The following is a 15,958-nucleotide window of genomic DNA, read 5'->3' on the forward strand; positions in this document are numbered from 1 at the left end:
TGCTCTCATTGAATATGTGAACATGTCTCGATGTGTGTTTACGTGTGTGCGTGCATGCATGCGTGCGTGCGTGCGTGCGTGCGTGCGTGCGTGCGTGCGTTAGTGTAACTGTTCCCTATGCATTCATGCCACTGATCGGTCAAAGCGATCGGGTTACTGTCGTTGTTGTATTGTGTCTACACAATATCCTCTTGAACTCACACATGCATCTGTTTCACACGTTTTAATGTAGCACGATAATAGTGTTACATTGTTCTGGGAAATTGTGAAAGATCTTTTAAACTTATGTCAAATCCGGTTGATCTCAACTGAAATGAACACAAATACAATCGCGCTAAAGTTTCCTACTCTGCACTCAGTGACCTCTCCAGTAAGCCTAGTGCGTAATTAACGCTTTACTCAGAAACGCGCGGTTCACACTTTCCACGCCAGTTGGTCAGGCCATTAGGAAGTTTACATCTGTAGAGTAGCCACTGAAGATGGCACCGGACCAGATACGTAATTAACGAAACAATAAGCCAAACAAATTAATATATTATATATTTAGTATATTTCATAATTGCCACGATAAACGTTGTCTGGAGTACTTCGTTTATGAAGTGACCTTTCCAACTTTCTGTCTGCTGTGGCACAAGTACATTTCTTTTAGATATAATGTCGACCTATTGTTTGGAGTCGTTTCACTGGAATCAGGGATACTTCAGATTACGGAGAAACTGCCGCCGGTTGAGATGACATGTGATCTATACACGTGACTCACTGTACCTTGTAAATCCACGTCGAGTATATACGGCTTGAATTCATTCCTTAGATTTGAGTAGTGCTTTAGGGTTTACAAAGCTGGAAAAATTATCCCTTAACGTTTTAATTTTTAATTTTAGAATTAAGAGATTCCACAATCTGAATCTTTTTAAGAAAACAGCCATCCTTATTTTTTCCGTTTTTCAAAAGTCGAAAACGTGAATATCCTTCATGAAATATAATATGGCTAATTTGCAAGAGGAAAACAATAACTGGTTTAAGCCTCATCTGCTGTATGAATGCTTTGCCATATTGGATTTTGCAAATTAGACATATTTCTTAAACATAGATTGATTAGGAATACAAGCGTTACTCCCGGACCCTGTAGAAATGCACTGTGTTGAAATACATTAAGCTAAATGAGTTTCAAGTTTTGTTGCCTGAACATAAGTACCTATAACCACCCTTAGACCACCCGAGAAATAAGCAAGGGTGTTATGTATTCTCTTTAGAAACCACAACTTACGATACAGCAAACAATGCTCCACACCTTAAGTTACTTTCCCAGAAGTAGCAAAGCTATTACATACATGACTAGGTGTCCATTACCAGGCAGTCTATTCATCACTCTGTTGTTATGCTGTCAGGTCCAAAGTGAAAGTAGAGGCTATGCGTGTGCTGGGTTGTGTGGAGCTCTAAGCATGAATGCAGAGCAATTCAGTCCGATGTTTTTTCAGTAATGTCGGAGTGTATTGCTGCTATATCAGTCTATGTATACTACGGTTTTCCAAACATTTCCTAACTTAAGTATGTCAAGTTTTCCGAGATTTAGGATTCACTTGAAATGTTTCTTTACCGGCGTTCCCTCATTTCCGCCCATGAATTCATAACATAAAAGTTGAGATATGTCGTATCTGTCAACAGAGAAGGGTATATATTTCACCTTTTGTACAGGTTAATCATCCCCTACAATGTAGTTATTTAAATACACTTGCAAAGGTTGTTTAAATAATCACCTTAGTGAGGGTGATTAAACGGCTGACACGACGAGGGAATGTAATACGCGTGTATGTATGAAGGATATTGCCAAAGTAAGTGCAATAATATTTTTTACATACAAATAACTGCCCTGGGGCTGTTAATCAGTTATGCCAGTAAAACACTTGAAAGAACAATGGAAATACCTTTCCCTACTGGTTTAATTCTTTGAAAAAAGGAAAACACCGGTACCTGTATGGTACTGCAAACAGAAAATCACAATCAGGGGCTCACAAACAGTATCCTTTAGAGGCACCATCGCAGCATGATGGCCACATCTTACGTTAATAAATACTCGGGAGAGATTTACGTATTAGGGCTCCTGAACTGATTCTTATTGTTATTATTATCATTATTGCTGCTGAGGCTAGTAGCAGGTATGTTCGGGTGACGTCGCGTCCCTGTATTAAGTATGTCAGCATCACCGAGAACACTATTTGCAGCTAACATCATCCATATCGATTAAAATTCTGTGTGCATTGTTCTCCAGTAGCATCTCGACGTGGTAGGTGATAACTCCGTTGTCGACTACCGCTTAACGGTGGAATTCTAGGAAGTATAGATTTCTCGGAAGGGAGTGATAGCTATCGATCGGTTACTTGAAAACTGGAGACCAAAAGTTCTTTAGTGGAAACGTTTTGAGGGGGATGATGAGTGTCCCTTTGTCTCGACATGCACATGCATACGCATACGTACATGCACATGCACACACACGCGCCTCTGTTGTGATGCAAGTATATATACTACTGACGGCGTGGTGAAATCCGAAGTCATGTCACCTCAGCTTGCTAAAATATCACAGTAAAGGTTGACTGTCGCTTAAACACCGATATAAATGGCACTGTAGAAATGTGTTTTTCTAATTCAAAATGTATTAATGCGTTAAACGACCTGGCATATTATCATGACAAAAATGTCTGTACTGGATCCGGTATTATTCTTACAAAATAACTGGGAATTAAGTTCGTCAATATTTATGGGCCGCTTCAAACAACACGATCTTTACATGTTCCATTATCGTAACAAAATTAATAGATTCAACAAAAGACCCCCACTTATAATTGTCTTTTCTGCAACATTATTTTGAAATGTATGGAAATTGGGTTCTCCTTTCTGATCTAACTGAATTTGTTCAAGTGTCAATCCCCAGACTTAGCCGCACATTAATGGAAGGGAGACCACTGAAGTCGAAAATACGATACAAGTCTGCAGTCCAATATTGAAGAGTGAGTTTAATTTTACGCCGCACTCAGCAATATTCCAGATATGGCGGCGGTCTCTAAATAATCGAGTCTGGACAAGACAATCCAGTGATCAACAACACGAGCAATTGGGAACCGATGACATGTGTCAAAAAAGTCAACGAGCCTGACCACCCGATCCCGTTAGTCGCCTCTTACGACAAGCATAGTCGCCTCTTATGGTAGCATGGGTTGCTGAAGGCCTATTCTATCCAAGACCTTCACGGGTCTCCAATATTGAAGAAACTTTATGGGTAACAACTAGTTCGTGAGTGCGACAACGGTACAGCTATCTGTCTAAAGTTTGTTAAAAAAGATAAGAATTTGCTTTGAAAAGTTTATAAGAGGGCTGTTTATTTTGTTGGGGTTGTTTAGCACAAAGAGCATGTTCATGAAATATTCCTGCACGTTTTCAGTTTGTGGTTGGCTGAACAGGCTCGGTTTTGTGCGGGCACTTGGCGCATATAGTCCATGAAGAAATTTGTTTCGCATTTTGCCTCGAAGATTTAGACGGCGAATGTAAATTGGGGCAGTGAGTTTAGTTTTACGCCCACTTTCTTCATTAATACTTCAGTACTATGACGGCGGGGGACACCCGAGATGGACTTCACACATTGGACCAATGTGGGCAATCGAACGCTACGAGCGAGCGCCTTAACACAAATTTCGCGTCAGTGCTATAGAGCCATTTTGGACTGCTTGACTGGTCTGTAGTTCAACACAGTATCACCCTCATCTAACCTTTTTAGGATTATCAATGTCAACAATATTTGGGGAATGTCTTCAGCTAATGTAATTGGGCTCAGGGATTCTGGGTCCACTGGAGAATATCAAAATGGGCTTTTGTTTGTTTCTATCGTCTTCATTTGGCATTTCGCCAACTTAGCATTATAATTCTCAGCAAATTCAGCATGAGTTTCCCCAAAGACAACCGGAGGACCCAACCAGTCAGCTGTACATTCGCCAGGGGCGGAGGGGTAGCCAAGAGGTTAAACAAATCAAAGTGTATGTATCTCAAAATTTCAGAGAAGCAAATGTGTTATCTACAATGTAGATCTGGGTATTTCTCTGAAATCCTCCGAAGCAACTGTTTCACTTGGATATGTTTGCAGTCAGATCAGCGTTCAGATCGTGCATGGAGTAGCTGTTCATCGCATCATAGGTACATAAAACGTGCCCCGTTTGACCGCTCAGCGTGCACCAAGTGTAATACATTTGCACACATCTGGGGATATTTCAACAGTTTCTGAAAATGAAGAAAGTCTATGAACTTCTTTTCACACTATTTTCTATCATAATTAAGGAACTGTTTTATCGGTAAAAATACATTTATTTCAGAGACGTCCCGCTAGCGTGGAAATTGAGATCGGCCTAGATCTGGATGGTCGCTGAAGGGTGGCCGAACAGTGAAATCTGGATATAAGGAAAACACCAGACACTTTCATGTACTATACGTGTACTATCAGCCTTACAAAGTACAGGTTATGTATCCCCCAGCCCAGAGGAGGTCGTAACAGTAAAAACGCAATGATCATGTCAGTGTACTCTCCATGGTGGTAAATACACATTTATCTATTACATTCCTTCTGGACGCTACCACAGTCTCCGTGCACCAAATATGTCGATTTATGTCAACTGCCAAATGCCATGTACTTTACAGTACATATAGTGCATATCTCATATTCCCTTTTTTTACTACTGTAAACTCATGATATACAGTACCATATAGGTCCTAGACTAACCTTTAGTCTCTGAGTATATATAAAGCTGCCAGTAAGAAATAACCGCATTTAAACTGAAAAGGAGCCCCAGTAAGATGGGAGATTCAGATCCTGAACAAATCTAGACTTGCTTCAATTAGAGCATCAGCACTGCAGTTAGAGCTAGACATGCGGGGAATATAATGCGGTTAATGGACTGTGCTTTCTAATAGCCTCTCAAACAGACCCTTAAACAAAGTTATCCGAGATGGCCCGTGCAAGTTTAAATGTGAGGCAAATCTAGATTTCAACAGTTTCTGACGAAAGTCTCAGAAGCCCTTTTCATACTGTTTTATTGTTATGATTAAGGAACTGTTTTATCGATAAAATACGTTAGTTTCAGAGACTAGACGTTAGTCTGTCTATCTTGTTTCGAGCTATTCTGCAATGGAATGCATATAGTTTAGTCGCATATGGTCCTCGTCTTACGGCGTTTCTCGGGAAACTAGAATTCAAACCAGATGTTATATGGATTCAAAACTCATTTCTCTGGTCTGAGTGGCAAGTTGAAAACATTGGCTATGACAGCATGAGAACAGATCGCATAGACCCTTCTACAAAGAACCCTGGTAAATTCTGTCCAAACTGTCCCTAACTAGAAACACTCTCTCACCATTCCTAATGTATACAGAAATGACACCCACCGCTGGGTGATTATGAAAGCTGACATGTTCTGTAGATACACCTGTCTTGATATGTGAATAGTCATAATGATTTTTTTTGTGGAGCAGGCATTCAAAACGCGAAGGTCTAATTATAGAATCCTTCTGGGTGATACAGGTTTAACCTTGCTAAACTCTGACCAAAGACGTCTAAATGCTAGCAACGTCGCTTTCTCAACTTACATTTGTGCCTACTTCTCTATCGCATGAATATCAGTTGGGTGTATATCAAAAGGACAATTTGGGAAGTAATCATTGAAATATCGTTGTATGCTCCTTTAACTTACTTCACATCGCAAGGCATCCATATCAGTTGATTCAGAGCAGTTTGGGTAACAACCCGTATTTCGATGGTCAATAACCGTGTCCGAACATAAATACAATAAACAAGCATACTTGTCTTTGAGCCCAAAACGGATCTGTAGGAACTGTAACAGATCCCTCATTGTGCCATCATATCTCAATTGCGCAGACTGACGCTTATACATCTAATCACTGGATTGTCTGGTCCAGACTCGATTATTTACAGGCCGCCGTCATATAGCTGGAATCATGCTGAATGCGGCGTAAAACAACAAACCAAGCGCCTATAGAACAGTTTGCATTTCAGCACTAGTTAAACAATCTTATGTTGAATCCTGCTCCAGCTATGCAAAATCCAGCACCCATGGACCGTCAATGTCACAGGACTTATAGAAGCGTTTCTAAAATCCTTGCTCAAGATTAGACAAACATCAACCATCGCTAATTTCTCATACCTAAGCACACTTGTAAAGATGCTAGTCCTGGTATTTTGGTGAAACATATTATATTCCAATCCTCGGTATATCCAAAAGATTAAGATCGAATGGTTATCTCTCTGTATCTATGGCTGACAGTTATACTTTATGCAGTGGATTAAAAGATAATGAGCCAGAAGTGATACTTTTCACAGATTCCGTATCAGATGTACAAGCCATTCAATCAAATGTACAACGCAGTGACACATTAGACGATGTCTTGAATGATAGTACTGTTTGAACCCCATGCACCTTAGTTGAGGAACTGAAGGGGTAAGGAAACGTGAACATTTACACATGATGTTTATCGACATTGTAAACACAAAAGTAAACCAAAGGGTTTTACTGTCTGCACTCGTTTACATCGAGAACGAGTACAGCAGTGAAGTGTCATCAGCTGGCCGTTTCAGCTGGTTCCCATGGTAGCATCTGGAGTTGCTCATTTGTGACGTCATTCTAACTTTACGTCACAATATGATTTGAATGACGTCACCACTGTTGATGACGCAACAAAACAATTGTTTGCGAGGTTTCTACGTGTCAGTACGCAGTAAATAGTCTTGCAGTTTCCGGGAATCTAATACCATTTGATCATGTTTTTCAACCAATCAGATTACAGAACACAGTGACTTTTGGTTTACAAGTAGTGATCAGGGGCCGGATTCACCAAACTTCTTAGAATTTTCTTAAACCTTAAGAATTCTTAAATCTGCTAAGAATTCTTAGTTTCCATAACAACCTCTACAATACTAAGAATTTTGCTTAAGTCGTATTCATCAAACCTCTTAGTGCTTAAGATTTTTTCTTAGACTAAGAACCATGCATAGGTAACTTAAGCCCTTAAGAAATTTCTTAAAGTAAACAAAGATGGCCGCCAATGCAAGCACCGATAGAAACAACATTTTAGAAAAATACACTGAAAAAGAATTGACACGAAGATTTCGTTTATCCAAAGATGGCATACAGTTTGTAGTAAGTTTGATTTCCAATGAAATTTCACCTCTGACACAAAGAAGCAATCCCTTATCGGCTACAGAAAAAGTTCTGTTGACGCTGCGATACTTGGCCACTGGGAAGATGCAGCTGTGTAATGCTGATCATATTGGAGTTTCACAGTCGTCAGTCAGTAGGGCCATTACACAAACAATAACTGCAGTGTCTGCTCCTGCCATAGTTCGACAGTTTATTTCGTTTCCTACCAGTCAAGCTGAAATACGAAGAAACCAACTAGGTTTCTATGGCATCGCTAATTTTCCCGGAGTGGTTGGGGTGATAGATGGCACCCACATTCAGATTCTGGCACCATCCCAGCACGAACCTGCTTATGTGAATAGGAAACAATACCACAGCATCAACACTCAGGTTATCTTTGACCACAGTTCGCAAATCATCGATGTTGTAGCGAAATGGCCCGGGTCCACTCATGACTCGCGCATACTGACCGAGAGCGGCGTTTGCGCTTTGTTTACACGCCATGTGATGCCTGCCGGCTGCCATTTGCTTGGGGACAGTGGATATCCATGTAGAGATTGGCTCCTCACACCTTATCTTCAACCACATCCCGGCTCTCAGACAGCATACAACAGGTAAACTAAACCTCGAAAACGACAGGACTTCCATCGGGTACTAGAATAGAGTTATGCCCCCTTTCAAAAAAAACTATAAAAGTGTAACTTGGTTGCATTAAAAAAGTGAAGGTTTCTTTCCTGGAACAAATTACAATCCTCAATGATTAATTTACTTCATGAATACAATGTACTTATTGAACTGATAGTACCCATTAATGAATATTTCAGGGCTAAATGGACTATTTATCAATGTTCATAAATATCATGTTATTCATTTATGTGACAATAAGAAATTACAAATATGCTGTTGCAGATTTTAAATTATTATTCACTGCATTTGATTTTCTGACAGAGCTCATAAAAGGACTCGAAGTGTAGTCGAGAGAGGGATTGGGCAGTTGAAACGCCGTTTCCATGTTTTGCATGGTGAAGTTAGACTATCACCACAAAAAACATGCAAGGTAAATATGTGTACAAAAATAATAAATGTGGAGGGCAGTTATTCATCTGTGTAAACTCAGTGTTATTTTTAGTGAAACTATGCCTTAAGAATTACCTGTTTTGAAGATGTTATAAAGATGTTTACAAGTAGACAGAAATCTTTCTTAATAATTACAGTTAAAAAAAATATTTATGTTTCAATAAAATTATTTAAAGCAGTTCTTGCATGTGTGTGTGTTTGTGAAAGTGTGTGCACTTCCATGCCTGTGCATGTCTGTAAGTATTAAGATATATGTGTTACATATGTCTACATATACATGTTCTTAAATACTCCATTTATATCATTTTGCAATCATCAAGAAAGATTGTCTTCAATTGAACCATTCAGCAGCATGTGCTTATCAACTCAAGTTATGACCAAGGCAGCGGGTCGTGCTAAAGTGGGTTTATTCCACTGTGGCATTATTGAGAACATTTTTTAACAACAATAAAATATACAATACATATTTTCACGCACATATAAGCACGTGTGCGCGCACACACACACACACACACACACACACACACACACACACACACACACACACACACACACACACACACACACACACACACACACACACACACACACACACACACACACACACACACACACACACACACACACACTGAAGTTACATCTAGCAATTAACAATTATGATAATAATATTAAGTTAGTGCTTAAATATGATAGGTAGCTTATGCATTTTCAAAATTGGTTTTTACTTATATAGGTATTAGTGAATTGTCAATGATAATTAATAACATGGATCATATGCATCTGAAGGAGACTCAAAGACAGTGATGTAACTAGTTCTATCTGTGTAAACTAGTTTTGGAGCGATTGAAGATAAATACCATGTTTTTATGCAATGTACAAAATCTAATGAAATTCGCCAAAAGTACCTGTCACAGCTGAATGCCATGCCTCATTGTGAACAAAGCAAGATAAATGTAATGCAATCTGAAGATACACAAATTATTAAATCAGTTGGCCTTTTTTTGCATAACATGTTTAATTTAATTTTCCCAACAGGTCATCACATCTTGTGCTGTGTTGCACAACATATGCAAGATGAGGAACATTCCCTTGCCTGATGGTGAATCGATGGAGCCAGACGAGGACGACCAGCCACAAACTCTTCCACCATTGTCTGGTCATAACCTCATTTACAGGGATCACTTTGCCAACACTCACTTCTAGTGTAAGACAAATTATCTGACATTGTCACCAACATGACAGTAACAGATTTAGTAGCAAATTAATATCACTGTAATTTAAATATCACTTAAAACTATAAGAATTAGTTTAAACTGAATGCATTAATAGAGAGAATTTTCATAAATGAATTCAAATGCACTTAAAAGAAATGACATCATACTTATTTAGATACATTTCAACTTTTAGGGGTGACTTGTAAAGTACACAACTGGAACAAGTAGACATTATGTTGGGATGAGTACCCAACATGTGAGGGATTATCAATCAATATCTACTTAAAGACAGGCATGAAGCCATTAAAATCTTAATAATCCAGGTAGTTTGAATTAAAATTGAAATATACATTCACATAAAATATATTTTTGATTATAAATGCTCAAGTCGTGAGTCCTGATTCATCCAGCAACTGTAACATAAGTAAATCAGATGAAGTATACCGGTAATTAGGAAGAGTTAATATCATAGATTTGTCAACTTTTAGAAAGTATTTGCAAGAACAATAACGTAACAAATATTTTTGTCAGCTTCTACATATGGTACTGTTTTTATTCAGATTTGGTAAATGATTTTACGATTCACATCTCAGCCCCAATATTTAACCACAACAAACAACAGTTTTAACCATTACTTGACATATGTAGAAAAGATTGGCTCAAGTCAAATAACCTACTCTTATTGGTATGTACAGGTTATAAAAGCCATGATGGATTTAAAGGCTTGAGAAGGCAGAGCAGTCAGATCCTCAGACCATGGTATCATTGCAGCAAAGAGAGTACCATAATATATGTAATATGAAACAATAGGGGTCTCGCAATAAGTAAATGCATCGGAACAGTTTTATTGACAATTCAAAAAGTGATAATTGCTTGACTGTACCAATTCCTATTTTACAACTTCATCAAATCAAATTTTACACTATATGGATCTCCATCAAAATGTTAGTAGTAAAATTTTTCTAGACCGCTCCGATATATAGATGTAGCTAGAATTTTGTGACTTTATTTCAGATTGAATGAAAGTTTTCTGAAAACATATGCAAAACTATGATGACTGTCACAAGAAATTATTAGTGTCTCAGATTTCCATCCTGCTTTTAGCAGACTTCCTTACTATGGCGTGAATTTGTTGTATCGCAATATGTATCATATTGTGACCTTAACATTGTTATACATACGTATTGTGACACCCCTATGAAACAACTTCAAAACTGCTACTCTTCCATAATTTTCCTTAGTTTATGTTCCATTACTTTCTTTTTGAGTTCCAGAACTTCTATTTCCAATTTCATTTTTTTGTGATGCAGCTCATCACATTCACTGCAAGATGGAACATGGGATGGTCTTGATGGTGGAGCAAATCTTTCTCTACTTCGTGAAGAGACTTTCTCTGTAGGCCTGACTGGAGTCGCTGAAGCATCTACAGGTGTACTTGGAGTAAATGCCACATCTGCCACATCTGCCACACTGTCGACAACATGAAAAGACCCCTCCACACCTGGCAGCGACTGTATGTTTAACAATGTCATGGCATCACTGAAATTAAAATGAAATATAATCAGCTTGACTTGTAATCTGGTCAAAATTGAACAGCAATTATTTATACACATATTTGATTTTTTAGTAGGTCAAGCCTAATGGTCTTTTCATGTAGGTGGTAAGACTTAGCTGGCATCGCTTTTTGAATTGTTTCATGTATAAAACACTATGTAAATTATAAAAATGACAAGTTAATGAAACTCAATGGATAAATATCATTTTTTTCTGGAGTTATTTTAAAAATGAAATTTGTTATTAATACTCTTAGTGATTTCCTTGATTTTGCGTGAGACCTTATGCTATGGCAAGAATATTTAGAATGTGATGAACCTAATTTCATTGTAGGTATTACGACAAACAATAAAGCATAACATTTTGATAAACCTTGACTCAGCAGAATCCTGAATCTGGAGTAAAGTTGAATCCATTGACTCAGGGATTCCTGATATGCACACATTGTCCTTCCCCAGAATGTCCCACACAACCTCAGCTGTTTCATTTAACAGTGGGAATGGCGATGGTCCACCACCTACAATGTACAGACACTACATGGTTCACCATACATTGATCAATAATCAAACATGTGCAAAAATCATATTTTTCAGGAGGAGGTGTTATTCAACATATTTTCTATGAGTTTGGGTGGTATTAATGTTGTTGGGGTTTTGTACAACTTAAAATGAAATTGCCTGTAAACAGCCTAATATTGCACACTTACAAGTGTCATTTATCCATAGCACTTTATTTTAAGAAGGTGTAATTGATGTTACATTAGTACAAACGTGATATGACATTGCCCAGATAATCATACATCATTCAATCATTAATATGAAAATCAGTAATTATTACTCTTTTTATTCTTCTTCAAAATAATCACTTCTCATGAACAACAGATTGACAAAAATCTGTTAGTTTAGATCCTAAATCTACATTTGAACTCTCACCTGTAGATGCAGCCCCTTTCTTGTATGCTGCGATGTCATATTTTGACTTGGCCTGAGTGTTGTGCCACTTCTTCTCCACCTCCTCGCTAGTTCTAACACATCCTGGGAAAAGGACAAATATATTCCATTAAATGTTTTGAATAAAAAATATTACATCAAATATATACATTTGCAATAAATTTACTTTATTAATTTCATGATCTAAAGTTATTGTAATCCCAGTTATGGCATTAACACAGGTTCATTGTAAGGGTGTGTATGAAAAGAGCCCAATTCAGCAAACCAAAATTAGTCACATTACAGAAAATTAGTGCTATTTCAACATAGCACTGTTAATAGTAACTTAAGGAACAAATAAACACTGACTCTGTGTATGCCTTCGGTTGGAATTGAACCAACTCCATATAATGGACTGCCATTCAAAAGCTTTAAGGGAGTCAAGATGAGGAACAATAACTCAAAGGGGTCAGTGTTTGATCAAATAAATTAATGAGACACATCTTGCAAACACAACATAACAAATTTGTCATAATGTGTGAATCTTTCACACTGGTTAAAATAAAATCATGATGTGTGAATCTTTCACACTGATTAAAATAAAATCATAATGTGTGAATCTTTCACACTGGTTAAAATAAAATCATGATGTGTGAGTCTTTCACACTGCTTGAAATAAAATCATAATGTGTCATTGTGTGAATCTTTCACACTGGGTAAAATAAAATCATAATGTGTGAGTCTTACAGACACAGGGTAAAATATAATGATAATGTGTGAGTTTTTCACATTTGGACAACAAACTCATACATGTGTGAGTCTTTCACACTTTGTTGAAATGGAATGTTTTATGTGTGATTCTTTCATGAAATCCTACAGTAGAAATATCTTACCTGCTTGGATAATACCTGAATATCAACCTGTACTTCCAAGATAAAACTAATAATTATCAACATATCAAATCAACATTGATTTATTCTTGTTATTTTCAGTAATGAAAAATTTTACAATTGACCATGCAACCAGATTAAACGATCAACAATTAATATTGTAAATATATATATACTCCACTCGCTAGTTCCATGAACATAGTAGTATTTACTACATATGTGTGTGTTTTCGTATACTTGTAAGCTTTTACAAATGAAAATGCACAACATTTCACGTATGCAACTGTTACTTCAAATGATCATAATAAGCTGCACAGACAATATGTTGTTACCACTTGTCTAAGTTTTGAGATGGGTAATCGATTATGTTTTGAGATGGGTGATCGAAAATAGCACATATCGGCCATCCCACTTTTTCAGCTTGCAATTATTTCAACGTTTACATTATTACAAACAAACATACATTAATAAGTGAATTATCGTAGGAGGCAAATACTTCACAGTTTCGGGCATAAGGTGATAATATCTTAAAGTATCGTCACTTACCTGTGAAGGTGGCATTTATTTGCTTCGTAATGTCCGTCCAGATCTCCTTTTTTCGGGATGATGTCACGCCCGGGCCAAATCGGCCGAGCAACACAGCCTTGTTCTGTTCCACGAGGCGCGCTAAGAACAAGGTCTGCTCCGCCGTCCAGTTTGGCTTTCTTGTAATTTTCTTGTCCATTGACATTGTTATTGTCGTCTGCGTAAATTTTCTTTTCAATCTCCACGCGAGGAGAGTTCAAGTGTGCTATTAATAGATACGGGGAATTCCAAATACGTCATCTAAGAAAATTCTTAGCATAACTTTGCATCCCATAATTCCAAGCGATTACCGCTAAGAAAATTCTAAGAATTTCTAAATTTCTTAGCTAAGATTTATGCTTAGTGGCTTAGTGGATTGCTACTTAAGATAAATTCTCAGCTAAGAATTCTTAAGAAACTTAAGCATAAAAACTAAGAAAATTCTAAGAAGTTTGGTGAATCCGGCCCCAGGTGATCAGGTGATCAGGTGAACGCTTTTGTTTAAACACCTTCCACTTGAGACGTCGAGACGGTCATATTCGGATTCTGCATTTAATGAACAACATCAGGCTCCGTTGTCAAGGACACGCCCAGTTTTGTTTCCATTTCACTGTCGGGCACGTGTAGACAACAGCTCCGTGTAGACAGCATCTGAAGTTCAGAAGACAAATCAGAGACACTATGTGGTAAAAAGATGAGGTCGGTTTTCGTCTGCACAATTGTGGTGGTAGAGCAAAGATGTAAAACAAATTACATCGTCACGAAATATGTCCTGACGAATGTCCGTATGTAGTCAACTGCGCACTGAGCATGTAGCTATCAGCGTTGAGTCAACAATACAATCCGTGGTCCCACCACGGTATTATTAACTCCGCACTTGAGATTAATGCACGCCCTTACAAAGGACTGGCGTATACGTTACTGTTATCCGAGGCCCACTGTGAAAAGTGACACATCTTATGTTAACCCGATAGCCTGTCAGCGTATCGTTGATATTTATTATGGATTTTTTGGTAAGATATGATGGCATATTCAAGATGAAAACGAAAGCGTGTAATTTTGTTCGCGGTGACGAAAGACAGAATTCTTCAAGATTCGTACGACAGGAGGGATGACCTCATCCTTCAAACAGTCTTCCCATTAAGTGGTGTAGTATTCCGGCATATTCGGCCTGTCCACAGTCTACATCAGCTGTTGTGAACGGTCACTATTGCCGAAATGATTCCAAACTTTTCATAGTACCAACGAGGAGGACATTTCTAACATGTGACACATCAGTGACAGCACATATTCGTCAGATTCCTTTCTCTGTGTTGTGCTATATGTCAGTGTATTGCTTGAGGTGAACAGCTGATTTGCCTTTACCTGTCTGTTTTTCTTCGTTAGTGATCGAATGAGCAGTACATAGCGTATTGATAATATTGTAGTTGTTACACAGTTCAGGCACTGGATACCCATCCCAGCCAGATACGCCATGCATACAGCTGTTCCTGTGAACATGCACATTGCATGGACAAGCACACCTATGTTTGAGGACAGCTGAAAAGACCCATCCTCGTGGAAAACATTCTGGATAGCTCAACCTTCCGGTAATGAGCCGCATCACCCCAAAGACCACGATCTCAATTCAAATTGTTTTTTCCCAGTAATTCAGCCATGAGTTGTCACTGACGTTAAATCTAGTTGCCTTTCTAGCGCCATTAAAAGTACTTCAATATACATCATAATTTAGCTCAAGTCCACAAATAATATTCTTACAATTCCTTCTAGTACAAGGGAGCTGAATAATATAATACAAACAAAGAACTCCCTGTATTTCAGCAATGACAGATTTTCAACACGTACATAAAGCTTCTCGTGGTGATCACAATGAAATAACATGATTTTTTTTCTGAACCGTGTGATCCTTTGAGTAATAAAAAAAAACGACAGAATGATTGATTCCAAGTTAATTTTATTATGATAATTGCTCATTTGAAAAAAAGACACACACCGATATTCATACAAAACCGTATCTGTACAAAGATGCCCTGGAACGTTTGAAGTTGAATGAAGTTGAATGTGAACATTCAAAATGTCGTTTTGCATGTCACAGACGATTCTGTGGCAATACCGAGTGTAAGCCCCATGTAAATGCATGACAGGCAGCACTCTCCTCCTCATACCACCTGCCAGCCTCCTGATCATCTCTCTAGGCTATTCCTCGTGTAAAGCAGTTCACAACCAGGACAGGTTCTGTACAGGAGGATAACTTTGTCGCACGCAACGACCAACCATATCCCAGATATGCTCCAAAGGGTTAAGATCGGGGTTGAAAGGTGACATATGTCAGAGTGTGCTTAACAAAGTTGTTTGTGTGTCTATATACAGCAATGTACTCTGATATTGTGTATATATATATATGGCTGGATAGACTCACGTGGCTACGCATAGGGCAGATGAAATGCCCTGGCTATTGTCACACCGGACATCCGGTTCGGAACACTCTCAGTAATACATTATTAATGCCCTGGGGCTCTAGAGAGGTTTGTGGTAGT

General features: G+C 38.1%; 2 protein-coding genes across 2 annotated transcripts; one reads left to right on the forward strand and one right to left on the reverse strand.

The window, feature by feature from the left end:
• Positions 1-7,004: 7,004 nt before the first annotated feature.
• Positions 7,005-11,048, forward strand: LOC137285186 (putative nuclease HARBI1). Its single transcript, XM_067817427.1, has 4 exons — positions 7,005-7,807; positions 8,142-8,250; positions 9,306-9,474; positions 10,795-11,048. Exons 1-3 carry the CDS (start codon positions 7,089-7,091, stop codon positions 9,471-9,473), a joined length of 996 nt encoding a protein of 331 aa, XP_067673528.1. The 5' UTR covers positions 7,005-7,088; the 3' UTR covers position 9,474; positions 10,795-11,048.
• LOC137285187 (nuclear apoptosis-inducing factor 1-like) lies at positions 9,466-14,227 on the reverse strand. The gene is made up of 4 exons (XM_067817429.1): positions 13,404-14,227; positions 11,971-12,072; positions 11,411-11,555; positions 9,466-11,023 (listed from the first exon to the last, which is right to left on the reverse strand). The coding sequence occupies exons 1-4, from the start codon at positions 13,585-13,587 to the stop codon at positions 10,702-10,704; spliced, it is 753 nt and encodes a 250-aa protein (XP_067673530.1). The 5' UTR covers positions 13,588-14,227; the 3' UTR covers positions 9,466-10,701.
• Between the last annotated feature and the right edge of the window lie 1,731 nt (positions 14,228-15,958).

This window comes from Haliotis asinina, chromosome 5 (assembly GCF_037392515.1).
Source record: "Haliotis asinina isolate JCU_RB_2024 chromosome 5, JCU_Hal_asi_v2, whole genome shotgun sequence".
In the NCBI taxonomy this organism is placed as follows: domain Eukaryota; kingdom Metazoa; phylum Mollusca; class Gastropoda; order Lepetellida; family Haliotidae; genus Haliotis; species Haliotis asinina.